Source organism: Drosophila montana, unplaced genomic scaffold (genome assembly GCF_035044405.1).
Source record: "Drosophila montana isolate Dmon_TW-CO22-7 unplaced genomic scaffold, ASM3504440v1 contig_3282_1, whole genome shotgun sequence".
Lineage (NCBI taxonomy): Eukaryota > Metazoa > Arthropoda > Insecta > Diptera > Drosophilidae > Drosophila > Drosophila montana.
The window spans coordinates 115,620-141,777 of NW_026998166.1; the positions used below are offsets into that span (position 1 = coordinate 115,620).

The window sequence follows — 26,158 nt, forward strand, 5'->3', positions numbered from 1 at the left end:
GTGATATAATTTTGAACATAAAAAATCATATTATAAAATTGATTTCCTTATTTGCCGTAACAGATTCTATATGACAACCAAACTAAGAAATCCCCACTATTTGCCCGAGGTGGCGGTCAAGGTGACCTTATTGAATTTCATGATCACCACGCAGGGCTTACAGGATCAATTGCTGGGCATAACCGTGGCTCGAGAACGACCCGATTTGGAGGCGGAAAAGAATAATCTCATCGTACAGGGCGCTGAGAACAAGCGTATGCTGAAAGAGACCGAAGATCAGATATTGGAGGTGCTCTCCTCGGCCGAGAATATATTGGAGGATGAAACTGCGGTCCAAATATTGAGCTCAGCCAAAGCTCTGGCCAATGATATTAGCGAGAAGCAGATTATTACGGAGGCCACCGAAAAACAGATCGATTTGGCGCGTCTCAGCTATGTGCCCATAGCGGAACACTCCACAATTCTGTTCTTTACCATAGGTAAACTAACTGTTAGTTAATAGAGTGAACTCTCTTTAACATTTTTTTTGTTATTCCACAGTGGATCTGGCCAATATTGATCCCATGTATCAGTACAGTTTGGTTTGGTTTGTCAATTTGTACATGTCCTCCATTGATAATACGGAAAAGGTCGATGATATCGAGGCACGTCTAAAGGACTTGCGCAATCATTTCACCTATAGCCTGTACGTCAACATCTGCCGCAGTCTCTTCGAGCGTGTAAGTACTTCAGCTCCAATGCCAATTATCATCAAACGTTAGTTCAGCTGGGGTCACTGCTGGATCCATCAACTTTCCCCTCCCCTATCCCTCCTGTTTTGTTGTGGGCCTTGTGTGTGTGGGTGTGTGTCATAATTGCGATATAATCCCATTGCGTTGTATTTGATGCGTTTTACTGGGCGCGCTTGATTTTCTTTGTGGCTGCGTATCGTTGCGCTTCACTGCGTTATAATAATTCCTTAGCATCGGCTTTAAGGGCTTGTGCCTCGCCGCCACTTCCAATTGACAGCACGCAGTAAATGCTGTGTGCCAGGTGCGTGTGCTTCGCACAGTGGAATTTAACAAGTATCTATTTTTACACACTACTTTTGTTCGAGAGGTCAACCTCATGTTCATGGCAAAGTTGACAAATCACTTTTACTGCTTGTCCTAATAGATTTTCTTACTTTAACTACTTCATATAACTTTATAATGTGACTCTTTATCTGCCTGTTAAAGTTGACAACTGCCTTTTTATCTAGTTATATTTAAGATAATTTAAATAAACGTATTTATAGCACAAATCAAAGCTGACAGTGACTTTGACAAGCAATAACAAAGTTGTCAACCTTTTGTTTAAGATTGTCTTCCCATCTTAACTATTTGTTAAATTCAATTTTGCGTACTTTTGAGCTTAACTGCCAGTTAAAAATTTGACAAGAAGTAGGATTTATTATCATAGAAGTGCATTTTAGAGTTAAATTTGGGTTTTACAATTTATATGCCAGCTCTGCCAACTCGTCGATAAGTTTTTATCCATCTTCAACAACAACTTAAAAATGTTGGTCACAATAAGATAAAAACGAACCGTAGCATCTTTTGCTAATCAGGGACTCATTTTCTGTCCACTGTGCCACTTTCACTGAGGGAATAATATTGTAACCTCGTTGGAATCAAAGCGGGGTGAACGAAGAGCGAAAAATCAACCAGGTCCTTTTTGGCTTGATGATGTTTTCAGTCAATTATGCTATGTGCCCTTGCTGCATAAGCTCCCCTTTGATCCTTGGCTTTTAATTTTCTTGTGAAAAAAATATGAAATGATGAAAAATGAAATTGTGAAACGGTATCTGTAGTCGTGTTGGCTTGATTGCTTATGTAACCCCATTTGAAAGCCCATTTTAATGCGTCCGAAAATATGAAATAAAAAAAAAAACTAATAAAATGTCTGCTTCATGACAGGATAAGCTCTTGTTCTCCCTCATATTGAACATCAATCTGATGAAGCATGAAAATTTGATTGACAATGCTGAATGGATGTTCCTGCTAACTGGCGGAATTGGCCTCGAGAATCCGTATAAAAATCCAGCTGCCTGGCTGGGCGTACAAAATTGGGATGAATGCTGCCGTTTAACGAGTCTTTCAGCCTTTAAAGGACTACGCGAAGATTTCACCGACAATTCGGCCGCTTGGAAGATGTTCTTTGACTCGAAAACACCGCAGGACAATAAGGACATACCAAGTGCGTGGTCAAAGCGCTTAAGCGTATTCCAGCAATTGTTGCTGCTGCGCGTCTTTCGGCCGGATAAACTGGTGCCAGCTGTCCTGAACTTTGTGGCCGGTGAGCTGGGTCAACGATTCGTGGATCCGCCGCAATTCGATTTGATGGCCTCATTTGGCGATTCCCATTGCTGTGTGCCCTTGATATTTATATTGACACCCGGCTCGGATCCGACGGCCACGCTGTTGAAATTTGCCGAGGATCAGGGCTTTGGCACGAATCGTTTGTTCTCCTTGTCGCTGGGCCAGGGACAGGGTCCCATTGCCATTAAGATGATCGATGAGGGCGTCAAGCTGGGCAATTGGGTGGTCCTACAGAACTGTCATTTGGCCGCAAGTTTTATGCCATCACTGGAGAAGGTCTGCGAGAATTTGCTGCCCGATTCAACGCATCCAGATTTTCGACTGTGGCTCACCTCATATCCGGCCGAGCATTTTCCGGTTGTGGTGCTGCAGAATGGCATCAAAATGACCAATGAACCGCCCAAAGGTTTGCGGTCCAATATAACGCGCTCCATGCTCAGCGATCCGATTAGCGATCTGGAGTGGTACGAGTCCTGCACACAGCCGCGCGTCTTCAAGCAGCTGATCTACTCGCTGTGCTTCTTCCATGCCGTCATCCAGGAGCGTCGCTACTTTGGTCCCATTGGCTGGAATATACCCTACGAGTTCAACGAGACGGATCTGCGCATCTCCTTGATGCAGTTGCGCATGTTCCTCAACCAGTACGAGACGGTCAATTATGATGCCTTACGCTATCTTACCGGCGAGTGTAATTATGGTGGACGTGTCACCGACGACTGGGATCGTCGCACTTTGAAGACTATACTGGATCGCTTCTATTGCCCGGCTGTAATTGATTTGGAGAAACCCTACTATTTGGATGAGACGGGCTACTATTATGTGCCCGTGTTCAAGGATGTCGAATTATATCTAACTTTTACGCGCGAATTGCCGCAAATATCGCCACCCTCCATCTTTGGCTTCCATGCGAATGCGGATATTATGAAGGATCAACAGGAAACGGATATGTTGCTCTCACACACACTATTGACACAGGTATGTGCGTTGCCGTACTTTCGCTTGGGCCTACATTTATCACATCTGTGATATTTTACTAAAGTTTGTTACATGTAGATATTAGTTAGTAACGTTGGGTGCGCGCCGAGAGATAGTAGATAAATTTGGAATATACGAAATATTCCTCGTCTTCCAAATGCATTATCAAGTTTGCTTAACTTATCGATAACTTTGTCCGTTCTGACTCAATCGATAAATATCGGTTTAATTTGCAAATTATTTAAACATCCAACTTGATATATCAGCTCTCGAAGCGGAAAATTTAACATCTTGAATATCTTCCTTAACTCCTACAACCTTCCTTCCTTTAAGCTTGGTTGCCATATTTTCGCAATAAAACTTGTTCTATCGGTCAAGAGACATGGAAGTAATTTAAGAATGAATATTCGACTGGAAGATTCTTTATAGATTTTTAAAAGATTCCTTTAAAAAAAACTCGCAATTTATATAAATATCAAATTTTATATGTCAGCTCTCTTGAATATCTGCCTTAGCTCCTACAACCTTCCCTCCTTCCTTTATGCTGTGGTGATGCACACATTAAATTGCCAAATTTTGTCAATAAAATTTGCTCTATTGTTGAAGAGACTAACGTCTGTTGCTTATAATCTGCCCTATTCCTGACTGGAAGATTCTTGAGATAGATTTTTAAGATCCCTTTAAAAAATACCACGCATCTAACTAGTTTGTCGTTAAACATTCTTGTGCTTAATATTTCGCTTAACTTTTGCTTGTTCGTATTTCTTACTGCCGCTCAAAAGGAACGTTGGGTAAGTTTATATCAAGAGGGTTTTACACTTTGAGATTTTTAATAACACATTATTTGCTCCATGCCTGCCTGTACAGGATCTGAATGAGAAACGCGTAAGTTGTTTGCAGCTCAAGCATGTCGGGCATTCGCTTTTTGTTGTTGACAGCTTTCTTTTGTGATTTTGTTAATACGCTTGCGCTTTAGAGACTGGAGAAAACCCAAAGAGTTTATGTAGATGTGCTGTCGCGACGCTTTCCCGAAAACCTATCCCTACCCAATTATCCAACCTGTCCACCCTACCTTGCACTCTACCAAATGCCATTGAAGGACACAAGCGGCTCCCAGGACGACAGCGGGGGTACCAAGGCGCTGACGCCCGAGGAGGTGGTGACCAATGTGGCCACCGATATCTTGGACAAGCTGCCCAAACTGTTCGACCGGGAGGCGGCACTCCTACGCTATCCGACCAAATATCATCAGAGCATGAATACGGTGCTGGTGCAGGAAATGGTGCGATTCAATGTCCTGCTAAATACAATACGCACCAGCTTGATAACGCTCAAAAAGGGTATCAAGGGTAAGTTGGTTTGTTGCACTCAACTAAATAACTTTTAATTTTCAATTGTGGTTAAAACAATAATTGGCCTACACAACATTAATCGCGATGTGATAGTACAGAGCGCGTTACCGACAGCTTTGTCTTAACCGGATGGTGGTCTTCCCCGGCAGCTGTTTGCAATTCGTAATTGCTGAACATTCCGCTCTTTGTGGCGGATCCGAGTTTGCCCTGGAAATAGGAGTTGGATGTATTGCTTCTAACCAATTGATCAGTGACATCGGGCATTAGGAGCGAGATTCGTGATCCTGTTTTTTCCGAAATTTGTTTATCATCGCCTTCCAAATTCTCCTCCTCCACTGAGGCTTCTTCCAAATTCTCTTTTAACACTAGTTCCTCTTGTATCGCTAGTTCCTCTTGTAACACTAGTTCCTCTTGTCGCTCGCGTACCTCTTGTAGCTCGTGCTCCTCTTCTTCTTCATATTCCTCCGAGCCTTCAAGGTTTCCATCATATATATTAAAGTCCTGCTCCTCCTCATTCTCATTCTCATCCTCGCCCTCGCGCTCGCCCCCGCCTGTGGCCTGATTCCACAAGCTGCGCTCGTCATCCGCCTCATATTCGGTATTCTCCTCGACATCACCCACTAAATCACCCACAAAATCATGCAGTGCACCAATGATCTGATCCTCCTTCCGTGTCTGTGTGCCACCCGTTTCAAACTTGATGCCAATATCAGTTAATGTGCTCGAGAAACGCTGCGTCAATACGCCGTGTTCATTATGATTATATGATTTGCGATATATTTTGAAGTCATCCTCCTGGCCAAGGTCCAATGCGCTGATCACACTGAAAATATCTTCACCGTCTGGGCCTTCCTGAGCTTTAACAGTTTCGTACACCTGCATCTTGAGCAACGTATCATGGGTGGCATCCTTTGCGTCATCGCCCGGATATTGTTCATTGGTGTACAGATCTCTGGTTACATTATCGACCTTCATTTTCTTGAGGAGCGACAATATTTGGGTGCGTAAAAATGTCACTTGAGAGTCCGTTTCAATTATTTCCTTGCGTTCGTGTCTTTCCGTTTGCATTTCCTCGGTAATGTGACGTATATCATCCATGGGCGTCATCGCTTGTCTGGAATAGGCTAACTGCAGCTCTACTGGGTCGACCGGTGGCAAATCAGCGTCTATTTTCTCCATAATTCTGTTGAAAACATCATCCAACAGACTCACACAGTTCTCATGGATAATGCGTTCCGTTTCCGTCTTCCAGCGCCGGCCGGGCACCGCCTGGCGTATTATTTTCCGTATTATGGCCTCCGCCTCACGCTCGCAGTTGCGTTTCGGCTGCTCGCTTTCACTTTCCGTGGAAAAGAAATATAGATCATTATCGATCAGACGATCAATCAGATCGCTCGCAATTGTGCTCGCTATATCATAGTTCTCCAGCTCGTCCCAGATGCGGCCAAAGAGCACATCCTCCACAATATATTTTGCGATCAGGATCTTCTCATATTTCAGCAGCAGCTCGCTCAGGTCCGGAAAGACCATGCTGCGCAGCATCTCACGCAGCGGCCCATAGGTCAGCGGTGTCTGGACGCCCTTGAAGCTCTCCAACCAACGCTGAATATCCGCATCGATTTGCTTGGCCATAGATACAACGGTTTCGGCCGCATCGCATTCGGCTATGTGGGCCATATCGGTGGTTAGAATCGTGTTGATATAGTCATCGGTAATCTCATTGTGGACCACATTGCTCTGCTGGAACATGTCCTCGTAGAGCAAGCGCATGCTGTTCTCCTTTTGGCGTAGACCCGCCTCGGCGGCCTCCCGGCGCCAGCGCTCCTTTTGCGTGAGTATGGAGAAGAAGTGCAGCTTGCGCTGCTCCTTGAGACGTTCCATTTCCTCGGAAAGGAATTGCATTATCCAGCCAATGGTGCTGCCCTCGTACATGTGCAGCAGATGCTCCAGATCCTCGCTTCGCCGCTCACGGAGCAGCTCTCTGGCCAATTCCGGTCGGCGATGACGCCGCTCCTCGTCGCCAAGGTGCTGCTGTATGGCCAGCTGCTGTTCGGGCAGAAGAGATGCCTTGGCTCGCGACTCATCCGTGCGTCGTCGATTGCCAAAGAAATCGGTGGGATCTATCTCATCGTCAGTGTACGTCAATCGGTCGACATCGGAAACGGGTTTCGGACGACGCTTCAGGCATTTGGGCGATGTCTTTTGTTTGGTTGCTTGCGAGCGCAGACTCTTCAGCGATTCGTAGAGCTTCTGCAGATTCTTGTCGGAGCAGAAGTTCTGCTCATATTCCTTGACATATTCCTTGGGCTTGGACCATTCCTTGAGCTTGGTAAATGGACACTCCAGCTGTTCCATATTCACACGCTTCTCCAGATCATCGATGCGCATATCGAACGCCTTCCGGCCGTCGCCGACAAAATTGCGACGCGACGGATCCACGCCGTGCCGTATGAGCGGCCCGTAGAACTCGGAGCAGGGCGAGCCCAGTGCATACATGGGACTCTGTTTGACCCAACGTCTTGAGATGCCCGCGTTCTTAATCTGCAGACGTCGAAACGCGCGCTGATATTCAAGCTCGTTCTTGTGGAGACCATGCTGGCGACGCTGCTCGATTGTCTCGCAGGCGGTCTCGATGCGTGACTTGGATGCGTTGTGCATCTGTTTCTCGCGCTTGTCAAACATCCGTATGACTATCTCCAGTCGCATCATCTGGCACTCCTGGATATACTCCTCGCGCTCCATCCAGTGCTCCCACTCGAACGCCTCCAATATGGGACGGTATTTGCTTTTGATGGCCCTTTCGCGTTCCTCGTGCAGCTGCTTCTGGAAGTTCGTCTTCAGCGCCTTGTTGAAGGCCCAACGCTTGCGGGCACGCTCCAAGATCTCAACCTCATAGAGGCCCGGTGGCTTATCGCCAGCCAGTAGTGTGGACAAATTGAATATCTCCAAATGCTCGTCCTGTTCCTTGTCTGTAATGTCCGGCAAATAGGCAAGGGTCTGTGCCGAGGATTCCCTGAATTAAAAATGGATTTCATTCGATTGGGTTAATTGTGAGCTGGTGTTTATTTAACTAGCTCTACCTGTAAAGTGTCTGCGTGGTCTGATCCTTAAAGCGACGTTTGTCCACATATTTGGGAAAGTAATCGCACTTGGTTGTATAATCCTGGACGCTCTGCACCGAATCCCGCATCTTGACCTCAAATGTGACAACATCGGTATCGCGTTCGGTAAGAAATTCAATTCCTGGTGCCTTGAACTGGCACTCACTGTCCGTGCGCGCGAGCCAGCCAACCCTGCGCTCCGCCGGATTGTTGGCGCCTGCAGGACATGACAAGGACATAGGATTAATGTCTTAAAGTCAATTATTGTGTGCTTACCGCCAGTTATGCGCGGATCGAGCCCAGGATTGGTTATCAAACACGAAGTGAGGCCCGTTTGCGACTCACTCTCTTTGACTGTCGTTTGCCGTGGTTGCATCACAAGACGCGGCTTGCTAAAGGTCACGCGCTTGGCATGCTTTGGCGGCTCCACCAGCAGCTGTTCCTTGGACTTAATCCTCTTGACCTGCTCAACCTTTTGCGAGCTGCTGTGCACCGAGGTGGTGCTGCTGCGGCGCATGCGACGCGCCTCGTACAGCACATTCATGATGTCCTGCTCCTGCGACTCCTGCCCTGGCATTTTGAGTACACTTTTTTCTTGCCAGCTAATTGGGGCTTTTTTACAGCACAAATAATTCAAAAATAATATATAACTAGCTATAATCAATTAAGTGTTAAGCACGTCTGTTGGCCATTGACTAATTGAAGTTTTTGGTCCCGTTCGTTGTCGAATTTTGACAAAGTTTTCTTTGCCTGCTCATTTTGAAATTCGTTGCTTTCTTCAACCAGGTCTGGTGGTCATGTCCGCTGCCGTCGAGGCGGTCTACAAGTCTGTGCTGATTGCCAAAATACCCGCCATGTGGGCCAGCAAGTCCTACCCCAGCCTAAAGCCACTTGGCAGCTATGTGGCGGACTTTTTGCGACGTCTGGAATTCCTGCAGGTGAGTTGCGTTCATCATCGAGCCAACAATTTGGCATGGCAACCACACAACTGTTGTCCTGGCAGCCCAAAGTGTTTACTAGGCCACTTGTTCCGACTTCTGACCCCCTTTTTATGCCAAGCTGCCATTGTAAACGGGTATATTGCAGCCGGTCCTACCAGGCTTATGTAACAGGTAGAAGGAGGCATCTTCAACTTAGTCCGGATCCGTCTGTCTGTAAAAAACTTGATCGTTAAATATTGTTATGCACAGTCGCAGATTAAATCAGCTAAATTTAATATTTTACTATTTTAATTCTTATTCCCATTACTCTTTGCTGAGTACAGGGTAGCTTTTAGTCGCACTTCCTTATTATCTACTCACGTATTCTCTTTTTCAGCACTGGTACGACCATGGCGCACCTTCGACCTTCTGGCTATCGGGTTTCTTTTTTACCCAGGCTTTCCTTACCGGCGCCCAGCAGAATTATGCGCGTAAATATGTCATTTCCATAGATCTGTTGGCCTTTGACTATGAGGTCCTGTCGCTGGAGGAGACAGATATCAAAGGGCTGTCTGCGCCTGCCGATGGAGTTTTTGTCTATGGCATCTATTTGGAGGGCGCTTGCTGGGATCGCAAGAACAAATATATGGCCGAATCGCGTCCACGCATGCTCTTCGACACAATGCCACTGATTTGGTTGAGGCCACTGAAGCGCTCCGATCTGCCCGAGCGGCACAATTATTTGTGTCCACTCTACAAGACTGCCGAGCGACGCGGCATTCTGTCCACCACCGGACACAGTACCAATTTTGTGGTGGCCATGCTGCTGGACTGTAATCCAAATACACCCATCGCCCATTGGATCATACGCGGCACGGCGCTTCTCTGCCAATTGAGCTTCTAAATTGCGCGGACTTTCAAGCAGGTTCGGTATATATGTACTCTATATATTCTCTGTATACCATTTAAGCTTGTGTGTGTGTAAAAGTAAATTGTCAGCAATGCTGCAGACGGTCAGCAATCTGCTCAGACGTGTATTAAAACTGTGAAAAGTTAAACCCATCTTTGTATTTGAGACCATTTTGCAATTACAATACTTTGGCATTTGTAATTTGGAATTCGAAACTCTGATTAAAGGGTTACATTTTTGTTTTAATTGTGGCTAAGCTCATCAATTTTAATTTGAAGCAGATGAGCAAAAAGCGTTGTAATTGAAATAGCGAAGATGAAGATACCCTGTCCAATATATTTTATAATTATTTTAAATATAATTATTATTATTATTTTTATTATTAATTTTATTATTAATACCATCATTATTATTATTATTAATTTTATTATTATTACCATCATTATTATTATTGATATTATTATTATTATTATTATTATTATTATTATTATTATTATTATTATTATTATTATTATTATTATTATTATTATTATTATTATTATTATTATTATTATTATTATTATTATTATTATCATTATCATTATCATTATTATTATTATTATCATTATCATTATCATTATCATTATCATTATCATTATCATTATTATACTTATTAAATAATATTTTTATTATTATTAATATTATAAATATAATTTTTTTATTGATATTGATATTGAAATTTCGAATGATGATAATAATTAACAATTTTTGAAAAAATTTTAATTAAAAAAAAATGGAGATTCCTATTTCTGAAAGATTCGGAATACCGAAAGTTCTAATTTCCAAGGGATCATTATATTAAGGCTTTATAAATGTGTAATGAATTTTATTCCTACCACACTTTATAGACGTACTTAAAACATTTACAATTGCATATGTAATTGTGTAAACTACATAGTCAAGTTTGCCAACCCTTGGCTGAAAACAGTATAAAATAACTTCATATAAGTTTTTTATAGCCCAACAGGCAACTTTAAAGTGCATTCTGTTGTACCCTTGAAATGCGAGCCACAAAGACCTTAAAATCTGTCCCATGGCAACATTGGAGTCCGTTAATCATTTATTATCTGACATGACTGTGATTATTTAACTTTTAGCTAGGCTTGCGTTGCCAGCTCCCATATATCATCCAAAGCTAGGGTGGTTTTTTTTCAATTTCAAATTGTTGCACTGCCTTTTGTGAGGGCTGTGCGACTAATTTCGCATAATAATTTATGGCCAAAGTTTGCATTGAGCCTGTTGGGCTAAAAAGTGCTTGACAATTATGCAAACTTGAAACGCCCAAGGCGACTGCATTCCTTCAAAGTGGCCCATTCAAAGTTTTGGTCGAAAGTAATACGAATTGAAATTGGTCCAATTATTGCCCCATGCAGCGTGTGCTTTTTACCTGCGCCTCAACTTATTGCCCCGCACTGCCATTAATTATAACACGCTATCACTTGAAAATGGTTTCACTCGACTTGCCAATTAATTACCACCTTCCCAGCGAGAAGCCTATTTATCACCAGCCTCCAAGCCTCGCTTCATCCCATAGATTATGGCCTGCTGTGCCTGCTCTTTGCCTGCTCAGTCGGCTGTGCGTGACCCCATCAAAGATAATGATGCTAATTAAGCGACAACATTTTCACAAAACTGTTTAAACCGATTAGACAATGCTCAAATCTGCTGATGCATGGGACAACCCCCAAAATCGCTGTTGTTTCTTTAACAGATAAAAATGCTGCGTTTGTCTGGATTTCTGATACCCTGTAGTCCTGCAGCTACAGCTGAAACGGGCATTATTAAAGTTAATGTAACGCTTGCTTCTAGAAATTGATCTGGAATAAATCAGCCCGAAGACAATTACATAAATAAAATATCAATACATTAAATTCAAATATGTAATTGACTTTACGTATGCAGATCGAATAAAGTTTATAATTTTTAGTTAGAAATATTCTGCGAAATTTGATTATAATGATTATTAAGAGCTGAAAAATTTTAAACAATGCTGAGATCAAATTACGATTTTTTCCCTTTTTTTTATATTCTTTAGTCCTTCGAAAATTCGTATAAATTGATTTTTTTTCTCATTTTTTTAGGCACTTATTGAAGATATTAAGGACTTGGCACATAAAGTCTGGTATGTACATTTTTCTATACCAAATTATTAAATTTTCATATTATTTCATATTTTGAGTCAAGTTCTCTGAAAATTCTTTAAGATATATGCAAAATATTATTTTGAATTAACTAAATTTAATAGGGGAAAAAGTTAAAATAGCTAGAATGTAGAGAATGTGTAGCTAGATTGCATAGCAAGAATGAATAGTGTATAGCTAGAATGTAGAATGTATAGCTATAATAAATAGCTAGAATGTAGAATGTGTAGCCAAAATGAATAGCTATAAAGTAGAATCTAGAATGGGTAGCTAGAATGGACAACTAGAAAGTAGCTAGTATGTAGAAAACAATTTTAAGAGAATTGAATATAATTCGATACAAATTTGAGTATCTAGAATATAGAAAACTATTTTAGGTTGTTTAAATATATAGGAATAATAACACATCAATTTATTCAGGGATAAGAATTACCTATTTCTTTGAAGTTGAATTAAAAAGTAGTTTATTGAATTAATACTGAAATTCATTCAATATAATTTAATGAATGGATTTTAAATTTAAAAATGTTTTTCTATATTAAAATGCACAATACAATCTAAATGCATTTTTGTGGCCTAAAAAATGTCAATAAACCATTCGCAGTTATTTGGAGGCTCCAAAATCGAAAAATTGCTTAAAACTATTCATAAACCTTTTTTTTTAGAATTCAATTTTTTATATTAAGCGCTGGAAATGCATAACCTATCTCCAGAACTTAAACTTTATGTTTGTCTATATTTACCAATTTTCTCCAATAAGTTTTCGTCCTCTGTTTAAAGGGTAGCTGCTAGTCAAACACTTTTCCTTGCCGCAGCTTGCACGTGTTTTTGCTTGTTTTTGTAGTGCTCTGTTCTGTTCCTATTTTTTGTTCGTTTTCATTTCCATTCTGCCAAATAATAATGCGTATTTATGAGCAAACAACGAAATTATATTTACTTGCCTCGCTCCGCCAATATTTGCATGCAATTAATTTTCCAGGCCCCAGCGACGAGCGACGACAACAACAGCAACAACAACAACAAGAGGGAATCAAACGAAGCGTAATGCCGCATCCGCTTCCCAAAAAGCATCTCAGCCAGCTTCAATTTTCCGCCCCTCCCCCACCCGAAACTCGCCGCCTAAGGAGCGCCGCAATTTATTCTAAAAAGTATTCCTAACGACGGAATCGAAGATAAATCGCCCTGTTGTTATTATTGTTGTTGTAGTTGTTGTTGTTCGGGTTGTTGTATCTGCTGCTGCTGTTGATGGCGCTGATAACGATGCGCCAACTTTGCCAAAGTTGCCCGTCCGCCGACGCCCAACCACCCCCAACCACCCGCAACCTCCCCCTGACAGAGCCCACGCTAATGCCAGGCAACATTTTCTTAAAAACTTTGCTTCAATGTTTTCGAGTTTTTTAATTAAATGTTCAAGCGTAAGACAAATAAATTGTGCAAAGTGCTGCATGTATATATATATATTGGGGAAAAATGTTTATATTGGCTAAATGTTTACCCACCCCCCTCCCCTCCGCCCATCTAAATATAATGAAGCCATTTAACTAGTAATGCATGCAGCTCATTTTCTTTAATGGCCCTTCTCCTTTTTGGCATACTCATATTTCTGTCGGCCGGATCAGCCTATTTGATTTTTTATGTTATCCCAAAAATATTTTCGGGCACTTAAATTAATTTATCGCTGGCCAACATTGCACACGGACGTCTCGCAAAGCCCATATCAATGGCAGGGCTATGCCCGAATAAATTAATGTTCTAAACACCAAAAAAAAAAAATTGTAAATCAATATTTAATATAGGGTATTTCGAGGGAATCCACTTGCTTTGCTTACTTAGCTTGCTACACATGTGTGGGCGGGGAAAAATATCGGATTTTTTGTGAAATAATCAAATTATAGAATAATATGTTATTTATCCAAAAAACTTTCCATATATTTGTTAGTTACCATACTATATACTAATTATCTAGAGGATCTATTAATCTATATTTGCATTTTTATTGGGTTTATATTTTTTCGTATTTAATAAAAAGTCATCGATTAATTTATTTTGGCAAACAATCGAATAATCGGTATTCTATGAAATCTCCGCTACATTATAGATTAAAGATATTTGGCTTTAAGATATTCGATTTGTTAGTTAAGCTTGGAATAGTAGAAGCTCCCATTTGATAAATATATCATCAAATATTCCTTGACACATTCACATGTGTATTATTTCCAATACAAGATATTGCTGTTTTATGCACGTAAGAGTATTAAGTCTTCGGCAGTTCGATTTTCCATTGTTCGCATACTTTTCTTTTTCTCTTTTTTTGGGCTTTGCCTTTTGTGTAGATTTTTTTCGCGCTTATATCGTTAAATTTATGACACGAAATATTTAGGTATTACTTTTGGGGCGCTTTATCGGCGGGCAAGTTGCAAGCTAAAGGTGGGCGTTAGGTTGGCTCGTTGGGCGTGGCATATACGTGTTACATATATGTATGACAATTTGTAGATTTATGCGCAGAAATTTGCATATTTTACATGCTGTTGTTGTTTAGACATAATAATAGTTGAGCCGGGCTCAGGGATTTGGCTTTGAGATTTGTGTTCGCATATTGAATGCATACTTTTGGGCGCCCACAGCCTACCATTTATCAACTCTTGGGCAAACATAAAATTGCACTTATGCAGCAGAGATGAAGCAACCAATCTTTGAACCAACCAGCCAACCAACCAACCAGCCGACCAAACAGCCATAACCAAAAAACCCAGTCGAGTGCATGTGTGCTATACAAAAAGCATATTTTCACACACATAAGGATGTTCGGGGCGCTCATCTTTGTGTGTGCATGTGTGTGTGTGCGTGTGTGTGTGTGGTGTATTGCTTGAGTCCTTTTCGGCATGCGCCTCTGCGCCAGATACAACCGCATAAATTGCTTTAGCACCAAAGGGATTTGTGTCAAAATCAGACAAAAAAAGACGGCAAGGAAAATGAAGCCAACTCAAAGACAAGACGCTTTCGGTCGAATAAGAAATGTAGTCTGCCTTTTGCGTGATGAATTCAAGTTACTCTAGCAATTTAAGGATTTGGCAGAATCTGCTACAAATATTATTATCAAAGCTTTTAAAGGTGCATTTTCGAGCAGCCTTTCCTTTCGCTTGTCTTTGATCTAAATGTTAACTTAACAGAGTTAGCTTAACAGAGCATAAACTAGTTACTTTTCTTTTCCTTTTTCATATTATTTTTTATATTATTAACTTTCTTATCACAAAAATGGTTTTAATACATTAACTTTATCATTTAACTGAGTTTGTGCTATTTTTGTTGAAAATCTCTTCTTTGTTTTTTTGTGATACCTTTAATTCTTTATATATAATATATTTCCTCCAGCATCCATATTTTCATTCCATATTTTACTCTCTATCTTTCCCTTACCTTATTTATGCGCTTCTTCTTCTTTAGGCACCTGTTCTTCTCAATTTTTAATGTCCAGTGTGTCAACATTTTCTTAACTGCTTTTCAGGACCATCTCTTTAGTATTTTGATCACAAAACTTGCCTTCAGAGACGTTTCATATTATTAAGCGGGCTTTTCGTTTCTGCTATGCTGTAAAGAGATTCTTTCATTACCTTTTATTCCTTTAGAGATCCTTCTTAATAATCTAGTTTGTATTTTGAAAATTTCTGCAAACACTTACCATATATTCATTTATTATTCATCATTTATTTATTCGCCATCTGCAAAGTCCTCAGAACATTTCCATAAATATTTCTGGATGTCCAATCTTTTCACTCCCAGTAAATTCTTTTCTGCATTCTTTTCTATGTCCTTCCTGTGATCACAACTTTACGATCACAAATTCTTACCTTAAGCTGTTTGATTGTTTTTTTTTCCACATTTTTGACTCTATTTTTATGTCCTCCAAGGAAAGTTCGACAATTCATATTCTCAAAAATTTTGAATTCCCTGATTTACTCCATATTCTTCTAGACTTATAAAGTATCTTCGATACAAACTCTAGTAAAAACTTAACATACTCTCCAAAACTCCTCAAAAAGCTAGAGAAGAGCGGCAAAAGTTTTGCCTTAATTTTGAGCATTTGCTTTTACAGTTACAGCCAAAAGTTTTTCTACTTCGGTAAGCTGACGGCAAAGCACAAAACAACTCACGCACATAAAGTGCACATATGTTTGTGTATGTATGTCTGTGTGTGTGAGTTTGTGGGTGTTTGTGTGTGTGCGTGTGCGTGTTGGCCATATTACTCGTATGCTCTAGCAAATCAGCTTACAACTTAAATTGAGGCACTTTCGTTTAGCTTCACTTTGCATGTTCGTGCTTTTTGCGCACTTCCTTCAGAGCCTTGAGCGGCGGCAGGATACGAGTATCTAAACAATATCTATAGGGAGGGAGGGGGGGAGGAGGGGGGCGGCGGGGAGTATGGGCATGGTCTGGTTAGCAGTGCGGATAGCAAAGAAACCGCCGCTGGCACAATTTAGTTCCTGCGGGATATGTCGAATTTGTTTTTGTTCACTTGCTCTATTTACCATTCTATGTATTTGAGGGTGTGTCTGTGTGTGTGTGTGCGTGTGTGTTGCTGAGCATTAGAAATAAATCAAGGGATTTTTGGGATTTTGGGTTTTTGCTTAGCTTCGCTTACTTTTTATATGTTATACCCATTATAATGTGTAGCCAAAGGGTAGCATAAAGTGCATCAACTGTTTTGGTGGGAAGGGCAGCTTTAGGCATAGACATAAATTTATAAATTTTGTAAGAAATTTAGAAACTGTTTACAGTTTTAGAAGCTTACCAAAAGAAAGTTTGAAATTGTATGTTTATTCTCGATTTTGTATCGCGAACTTATCGCATTCTTATCTTCCACTGGAAAGCAATGCCTAAATTAGATGAGACTTTGAAAAGATGCCTAAATTAGATGAGACTTTAAAATATTTGTATAACACAGACGAACTAAGAAAGTCTCATGCTGCTAAAAGCACACAGAGCTAAAACAATTTAATATATTGATTGAGTTTGTTTATATGTCTTGCACAGCTATTTCCATGAAATTCTTAACATGCTTCAATTATTATCTTAAATATTCTAAAAATTTCCAAAGGGTTCAGTTAGTAAAACAAAAGTTACTTACAACTGATTGAATAAATGTATACGACTTATGGCTCAGAAAAGACCTAAATACAGGGTAACTTTTAGGCTAGTATACTTTACTAAAACATACCCTTATGCCCTTTTTTTTTTGTTTTGGGGTTCCTTGGGGTTTCTTGTCCGCACATATGCAGGTCTCGCTCCCTTGCTTTTGGGGCGCATTAGTTTGGAAAATTGTTCAGTCCAACCGCAGACCAAACCGAACAACAAGTTGTCGTTTTCAGGGTAAATCAAGCCAGAAACTCAAATAAAAATACAGAAACTTTCAGGGCATGCAATTATGAACATTTTTTGTGCGTGTGTGCGGGTGTGTGTTTATAGAGGAAGACTTTGGAGAAATTGAATCTTATTTGTATAGAAATTAAGCAATTTACTTTAATTGAATTTGTGTGCTGTTTGTTTGGGCTGCACTTGACACTAATTAAAGGCAAAATCCAGGAGCCAGAAGAGAGCCAATCAGGCGAATAGCCGAACCACTGTGCATAATTGATAATATGGCAGGACTCAATGGCTGGTTAGCTCTAATTACGAATGTGGAAAGGACCTGAAGGCCCGGCTGCGAATGCTTTTGATGTCCTGCTGCAAGGAGCTTTGCAATGCGGTGGCGTGTGTGTGTGTGTGTGTGTGTGTGTCTGTATGCATGCAATGTGAGTTACCTTGGTAAATGTGGTTAATTAAACGTAATGACATATTAGTACAATCATTTCAAACATTTGCGGTATTTACTGTGTGTCTGCGTGTAACTATGAGTGTGTGTGTGTGTGTGTGTGTGTTGATGTGCGTGGGTGTGTATTTATGCTGTAATTAAAACATCATTCGCTGCAATGGACGCCGAAAACGAACCATTCAATGCGCTACATCAGCTGCAAATTACGAAGAAAATTGCATTTTCATTCAATTTATAATCAACAGTCACATTTAATATATATGATATAAATAAAAATCAATATGATTTCATCTTGTGCTTTGAAGCGTAAACTGCACAAAAAGGGTATTAAAATATATATATATATAAATATATTAACGACTCGCGACTTTTATTGACAGCTAATTATAATGCTTGATAATTTGGCATTGGAATGCTGCAAATGTAAGTGGCATGTAAATTAAGCTGCTTTTAATTAAATGCATACAAAAATACAAATATTTAACAAAAAAAGTATTCGATTGCAATTGCCTGAGCCACGCTGCGTATGCGTATTATTTCAAGTTGAACAAACAACAAATATCATCTATGCACATCATTAAGTCTATATGCATGTGAGCCTGTCTGCGCGAAAGTTTCAAATGAGTCAATAAAGCCTCGCGCTTAAAGCCTTCGTAAAAAAACTGAAAACAACTAAAAAACCATTCCAGAACAACTTTAATACTCTTTTGTTCACTTTCCATCACACTCTCACAGATTTTATGCTTATTTCGCTTTATTAAAAAGGCAAAGGACATTAAAGCTTTGAATTTTAAGAACCAAATACCTACCAAAAACCAAATCCTACGTATTTAGCTAAACATTTAATTTGTCTAGTATATTATATTATTAACAATTTCTCTATATAACATACCTTTATGCACATTTTAAAAGCTTATTAAAGCTTAAAGTTAAGCACACTTTAAGCCGAAAGCTCTTTTATTAAGCTGCCAATTAAAATGCTTCACCTCTCACTACAATTTATTACGTTTGCCATGTGCATAATACTTCATTGAGTATTAATCAATTAGTTCTTAAAAACTGAATGGCTTTTTATTTTCGTGCAGTTCATTAAAAGAGTACAAACAATTGCATGCATTTATTACGCATATTTATATATTTCTTTTTTTTTTCTGTTGATGATATAATTTCGAAGTTTGAAAGCAAATTGCGCAATTGTTTGGCTGTCATTCATTTATCTCTGAAAATCAAATCAAATGCACGACGCATCAAACAGCTGAACACCAGAGTTTGACATTTAATTAAATAAGAGACCGACACAGGGAACAAAAAAGACGAAGGGACCCAAACATGACCAATAACTCTCTACCTATGGTCGCAATATTGCTGTTGCTCTTCTGCTTGATTTTGTATTCACTTTGCCCATACTTGCAGCGGGTACGTTAGTTATGTGATTGAATATGTAACAATTGGCTTGATTAGCGAACTCTAAAATATTTGGAGATCGCTTTTATAATATATTTTAAATATACTTAAAGGATTAATGTACAAATGTATATATTCTTACACACCTTCAATCGATTTTGATGTATCTATAGAAAAGTTGTCAAGCTTTAAAAATATGATGAGTTTTGGACTAGATAAATTTATTAGCTTGACGCATTGTATCGTATACTTTATTAAAATATATATCTGAAAAGCAAAGAGTAGACCAAAAATTAGTTGAAGATTTTCTTTTTTCCTTCTTTTATATGAATCTCAATTAATAAATGTGCAAATTCCCAAATATTAAGTTTATCAAATCGGAATATTATGTCATAGGAACTAATTCTTGAAGATTGAGTTCTTTAAAAAATATATTTATACTGTCTATAAGGAGAGGAAAGAAGAGGACTTGAACTATTTAAAAATGTATTGCTAAAGCTAAAACAGCATGCATATGGCCGTTAGGGTATTTGAAGTTCGGCCTGCCGTAGCTAATATTCTTCTGCTTGATTTCGATGGACTTTTTTCATTTATTTGCGATGCTGGTCACAGCTGGCTGAACGCGCACTTCCTTTTACTTTTTTTATATTTTTTTTGTTTGCCATTTGCCTTCTCGCACTTTGCGACAGCTCATAAAATGTGAGGGACACGCATTAAAAGTGTGTGTGTGCGAGTGTGTTAGCGTGTGTGTGTGTGCTGGCTTTGACACTGAAGTATGGCCTGTGGGTGCTCCTGCTCCTGCTGCTGATCCTGCTGCCGTTGCCGAGGGTGCGACGCAATATTATGATGAGGCAATATGAAAATGAGGCAACTGAACGAAGACGCGCCGCCGCCAGGCAAAAATGTTTCTGTACACGCTGCATATACAAAATTGTATATATGTATATACTATGTGTATAAAAATATATCCTAATAAGCAGAAAGCACTCAGATGCCTAGCGGCTTTGTGGCGTGCCGCTAATAAAAGCGGATTGGCATTCACTAAATAGCCCTGACATTTACTTAATTGACATCTGTGCGCGGCATCATTAAATATTTGCTTATTTATCAGTATTGCGTACTCAACGAATTGCATGACAATTCAAAAATATATGTCGACAGTTGGACAGCTGCACGAAAAACAATTCATATACCATGCAAATACCTTGACAAATCTGACGTGTGCGAAACTCAATTTGAATTTTCAATTTCAATGCGTTCGGGGGGGTTTATTCCGCCAAAGCTCACTTGTGATGCAAATGCTTACGTAAATTTATTCAAGGATATTCCCCAGAAATTGGAAGCGAAGGGACTGTTGGGAATTAGGATTATCGGAATACTCATGAAAATCAATGCTGTGTGGGATATTCTTTAACTAGGTGAAAAGAAATTGAAGTCAGTTTTGACTTTGATGCAAATAAATAAACTGAATGTTTAAAATTTCATCAATCCGTCAGTCCATCCATCCGTCAATCCATCAATGTGTCAGTCTATCAGTATCTGTATCGTTATTAGTATTAGTATCTGTACCTATCTGTATCTGTATCTGTATCTGTATCTGTATCTGTATCTGTATCTGTATCTGTATCTGTATCTGTATCTGTATCTGTATCTGTATCTGTATCTGTATCTGTATCTGTATCTGTATCTGTATCTGTATCTGTATCTGTATCTGTATCTGTATCTGTTATCTGTATCTGTATCTGTATCTGTATCTGTATCTGTATCTGTATCTGTATCTGTATCTGTATCTGTATCTGTATCTGTATCTGTATCTGTATCTGTATCTGTATCTGTATCTGTATCTGTATCTGTATCTGTATCTGTATCTGTATCTGTATCTGTATCTGTATCTGTATCTGTATCTGTATCTGTATCTGTATCTGTATCTGTATCTGTATCTGTATCTGTATCTGTATCTGTATCTGTATCTGTATCTGTATCTGTATCTGTATCTGTATCTGTATCTGTATCTGTATCTGTATCTGTATCTGTATCTGTATCTGTATCTGTATCTGTATCTGTATCTGTATCTGTATCTGTATCTGTATCTGTATCTGTATCTGTATCTGTATCTGTATCTGTATCTGTATCTGTATCTGTATCTGTATCTGTATCTGTATCTGTATCTGTATCTTTATCTGTATCTGTATCTGTATCTGTATCTGTATCTGTATCTGTATCTGTATCTGTATCTGTATCTGTATCCTGTATCTGTATCTGTATCTGTATCTGTATCTGTATCTGTATCTGTATCTGTATCTGTATCTGTATCTGTATCTGTATCTGTATCTGTATATGTATCTGTATCTGTATCTGTATCTGTATCTGTATCTGTATCTGTATCTGTATCTGTATCTGTATCTGTATCTGTATCTGTATCTGTATCTGTATCTGTATCTGTATCTGTATCTGTATCTATATGTTTCTGTATCGGATATCTTTGTATCTGTATGTATATCTCTATATATATCTCCATATATATGATTCCCTTTACCTCTGCTTGATACTCTTCCCAAGCAATTGGTCCACCGTGTACAATAAAATGTGCGAATATTCACAAATAAACAGAAATCTGGCAATTTCTATAAATTGAACATATTTACTCTTGCGTCAGCCCCGACCGCTCTTTACTTTATTTTATATTAATAATGCTGCTATTTGAAAACAAGCTTTAGGCGGTTTTATTTTTAATTTGTTTCTTTAATTTTTGTTGTTTTTGGTTTGCTGGCTGCCATTTTGTGCGCAATTAAATTGCGTAAGCGTTTATTGCTCCCGGGCGTAAATGGTTTTGTGCGCGCGTGTGTGTATTATTATCATTTACATTTTTTCTGTTTGGTTTGGTTGTATTCAGCATTTTTATATTTAATTGGTTTTACTTTTTCGGTATTGCTGCATAACGAGCCAGTTGCCAGTTGCCAGGCAGCCATTAACGCAATGTGGTTGCATTTTTTTTATATGCACTGTAATTTTGAGCCCAATTTTATTCGAATTCGTATTTACTGAAAATGAAGTGTGGCTTCATTAAATATGAAAATTATTGCCATTCGCTTTAATTTAATATTCATATTATGCAATGAAAAACTTTTGAAATTTCCTTTAAAGTTAAATACGCTTTGATGAGTTGAAGAAAATGAAAACTATTTCAGCATGATGCAAATATATTAAGACTACCAAGAAATTTATAAAACGTTTGCAGATTTCTCTATCGGGATTAAGGACAACATTTAATGCTAATAATGAAAATTCTGAAAATCTGTATGTTGCAGAAAATTTACAAATTCTAAGAATATTCTATTCCGAAAACATTTTTCACTGATGTAAATAATTCATCAGCTTACCAAAAAATCAAAAACATAAATAGTTGAAACATTTTCAACCCAAATATTTGAATACCTAATAAGAGTGCATATTCCGGGTGTTTATTATGATAGTTAGTTACCCAACTTTAAGCTAAACCCAGTTTATAAATATGCAAATACTGGATATTTTTGCTTAAATGCATGTCTAAACTTATGCGAAAGTAACTTTGGGATGTAAATTTTTGGGGAATATTCAAAAATGTTGCTCGGGGATTTGGTGAAGTGTTAATCAAATACAGCGTTGCCTCGATATGACAGATATATTGAGATGGAGAGCGATAGAGTGTGAGAGAGAGAGAGAGAGAGGTGGCCGTAAACATAAAAGGAATTGGCTTAAAGGCTTCGGGGCTGCCATTGGATGTGAAGCCATGTGAAGCCAATTTATTTGCATTCTGTTCCTGTAGTCACGGCAACATTTTTATGAAGCGCGAAGCATTAAAAATCATATAAAATTTCCCTTTGACAAAGCACAAAGGGCAGCCCCAGCTCGAACCGGAGCCCGAAACCGAACCCGTAGTCCGTAGTCCGCACTATTACGGCTCCGGGCTATGTGCGTCTGTCCGACTCCCCCCCGCTGCCCGTTGCGCACAGCTGCCACTTGGTGCACCGACTGGCTGAGGCTGAGAGACCAGCCAAGCATCATCAAATGCAGCACACACAGCACCGGGCAGACAGCAGTCGAGTAGTCGAGTAGTCACCCTTTACCCTTCATCAGAAGACACCATGCCAACGTTGTCAGCCCCGTTCGACCCGTTCCACCCATCGTCAGTCAACCCTAATCGAGGGTGGGACGCGGCCAACCCCCGCGTTTTGCGCTGATTATAAAATGCAAAACTAGCTTCTTCCAAAACTTGCTTTTATGTTTACATTAAATTTATTTTTTGCCGCCACTTGCTCTCTCGCTCTCTCTCTCTCTATCTTTAAATTTCCCCCAGCGCTTTGAATATCTTCATGTATGGAGATAATAATACGAGTGGAGGGGATTTTTATTGTATCCTCATGGCCAGTCTTTATAGCCCTTTAAGTTGTTGTTGCTTTTGTAGCTGGGAATATTATTGTTGTTGTTGTAGCCATGGTAGCTGTATTTCATGTGTCCAAGTTGCTGTCGCTTGGGCTGCAAATAATATGCTGCTGCTATATAATTTGCCCTTTGCTGCACAGATTTGCTAGCTGCAGCGCACAGTGGAGCGAGAACTGTTTTTTCGTACATAATTTTTTTAAATATTCTCTATTTTAATTTTGATCTATGTATGCTTATGCAGTAAAATGTGTAAAGCTATATTTCAGAAATTAGTCGTTCGACCATCATATCATCATTTAAATAATCATGCAATTAATATGCAAATAATTTTTTTTTTTTTTTAAATGAATTTTGGAATAAAAATAATTCATAGTATTAAAAAAATTATTGTATATTAAAAATATTAAAATGTTGAAAAAATATTATATATTTTTGAGTGAAAAAAGGAAAATATTATATATTTTCAAACGATGTCAACTTTCCAAAATAATAACACTTGCTTTGGATTTGATAATACAATTTACGCACACATTAAGTGCGTTAATATATCTGAAAGAAATATTTTAAATTATTCATATTTAAATTTTTGTGTTTCAAGTAATTTGGAACAGAAAACAAATTACTTGAATATAAATAAATTGTGGTTCAAGAATCGCATGCATTTAAAATGCATTATTTAATTTGTGGAAAATTTTATTTCGCGATATTTCAATTTTCTTTCAAAGTATAAGCTATCCATTTTTACTTTTACTTCAATATTTTTCATGGTTTACGTTTTTTGAATTCATATAAAATATGTAATAGCCAAAAATGATTCATAGAAACATTTGTTATAGACGGGTTGGGGCTTTAGTCAAATTTTACAAAATTTGTACTTATATTATGTATCTGGAAATTTGTGTTTTTCACGATCTTTTAGCCTCTAACTCCCTTGAAAACTCTCAATTTTTATCATATACAATTCTTTTGTACATTAAATGTTTTAACTCGTTCCACTGTGATATTGTAATCTGTAGCGCAAAGCTAATTAAATTCAGTTCATAGTTGGCTATGCTTCGCTTGGCGTTTCGAATTTCTTCTGGTTATGCCATTCAATATGTAATTATGGTTAGTTGATATTGCTGGGCGTTCGTTGTTCGTGCAATTTTCATCTGCAGCTGCACATATCCGGTATTTCACCCACCCAGAAAACACCACCCAGATTACCGCCCGCCCGCCCAGCCAGGCAGCCAGCGATCCGCAGCGCAGCGAGCTAGCGGCTCTATAAAGTGGCCGAACTAACTGCCGCTATGTCATGGGTCTCGAAAAAAGGTCGTTCGTATGAAAGCTCACACACACACACACACAGACACACACACATACAGAGAGGCAGATGTATGCTTGAGGTCGTGGCCCTGGACCGAGGTGGTTACCGCACCGCACCGCTCCGCCCGTCACCCCTGTCGTAATCAGGTTGCTGCACGACGTCGACGTTTACTTTTTGACTGCCAGAGGCAATTGCTTTATTAAGAGTTTCTGCTCTACTTGATACGAGAGTTCCCTTCCGACCCTGCGCTGCCCACACACAAACCCAAACACAGACACACACACACGTTTGCACCCTGCGAATGGCCATATGCGCTCGCGCGTGTGTGTGTGTGTGAGTGCAATGCTAAAGCTTAATCTTACTTAGTTAACTTTAAATTAAATCTTGATATTCACATATCGTTGACTCAGCCCCTGCTGTTGACCTCGCCTCCACCCCTCCGCTCCCCTTCCCTTCGCTGCTGCTGCTGCTGCTGTCTCGCCTCGCTGGGAATTGGGCGTGGCAGCAGGGTTTGGGCGCCAGAACATGGCGTTGTTTTAATGTGCAGGCGTACTGTTTTACTGTGTATCTCTGTCTCTGTGTGATGCCAATTTTCATGCGGTCTCGGTACACCCTTTACACACACACACACCCACGCACACACACTCACAAATGGGGAGGCAACTCATGTTATTGCCATCAGGCAGACGGTTTCACATTTTTATTTTCATTTCTCACAATACATGTGGCCATTATTAGTGCATGTGTGTGTGTGTCTGTGTTACCATAGAAATTTTATTTTAATATTTTTTTAATGAGCATGCTAAAAATTTAATACATTTTCGTAATATGCGGCTGCCTTTTTTTTGGGTTTTGTTTTTGTTGCTGTTGCAATTCCTGTTGCTGCCACACCAGCATTCGCCCCTGTTCTTTTGTTTCAATTTTTATTTATATCTATTTTTTTTATGGTATTTAATTTTTATTTCGTACTGTTTTATTACATGCTCACTCTGTGCGGCTTTGCTGTTTGTGTTTTTTCCTGCGAACCTTCAGTTAATGTAAAGTTTACCCAGCAATTTGCACATTGGCATCTCAGCTATTTAGTATTTCACATATTGTGTTTAATTTGTATTTGCTGAAAACTTATATATATATTCATTTTAATTTAACAGTTTCCACGAAACGTGTGAGTAGGATGGATGAGTTGTGGAATAAGAGCAAAAGTTGGCAATTTTATATTACAAAAAAATTTTTTTTGTGAAAATAGGTGTAGCAGCAGGATTCAACATTTAATAAAGTTGTTTTAGTATATGAGTTTTTTTTAAAGTTTTCTTTATTATTAAAGAAAACTATTTAATATTTTAGCTCTTTTCCTGAATTACAAGTACTGAATTAATAGTACTGAAGGCAAAATAAGTAAAATGTCCTCTGTCTACTTTTGGTGTAAGACCACATACTTAC

General features: G+C 39.1%; 2 protein-coding genes across 4 annotated transcripts in view; one reads left to right on the forward strand and one right to left on the reverse strand.

Annotated features, from left to right (window-relative positions):
- Dhc36C (Dynein heavy chain at 36C) overlaps positions 1-26,158 on the forward strand; it is a 44,559-nt gene that overhangs the window by 18,081 nt on the left and 320 nt on the right. Inside the window, exons 17-23 of one of the 3 annotated variants that reach the window (XR_010437186.1) lie at positions 64-479; positions 541-719; positions 1,938-3,314; positions 4,414-4,663; positions 8,554-8,705; positions 9,085-9,612; positions 11,718-11,758. Coding sequence is in view for 2 of the 3 variants with exons in the window: in XM_064690715.1 (XP_064546785.1) it covers positions 64-479; positions 541-719; positions 1,938-3,314; positions 4,291-4,663; positions 8,554-8,705; positions 9,085-9,591 (3,004 nt within the window). In the remaining variant the exon portion in view is untranslated. Of the gene's footprint in view, positions 1-63; positions 480-540; positions 720-1,937; positions 3,315-4,290; positions 4,664-8,553; positions 8,706-9,084; positions 9,746-11,717; positions 11,759-26,158 lie in introns of those variants that run through there. The other 2 variants (XM_064690715.1, XM_064690714.1) reach the window with 2 other exon arrangements.
- On the reverse strand, positions 4,742-8,474 carry LOC135434204 (cilia- and flagella-associated protein 91-like). Its single transcript, XM_064690702.1, has 3 exons — positions 8,044-8,474; positions 7,747-7,984; positions 4,742-7,679 (listed from the first exon to the last, which is right to left on the reverse strand). The coding sequence occupies exons 1-3, from the start codon at positions 8,342-8,344 to the stop codon at positions 4,742-4,744; spliced, it is 3,477 nt and encodes a 1,158-aa protein (XP_064546772.1). The 5' UTR covers positions 8,345-8,474.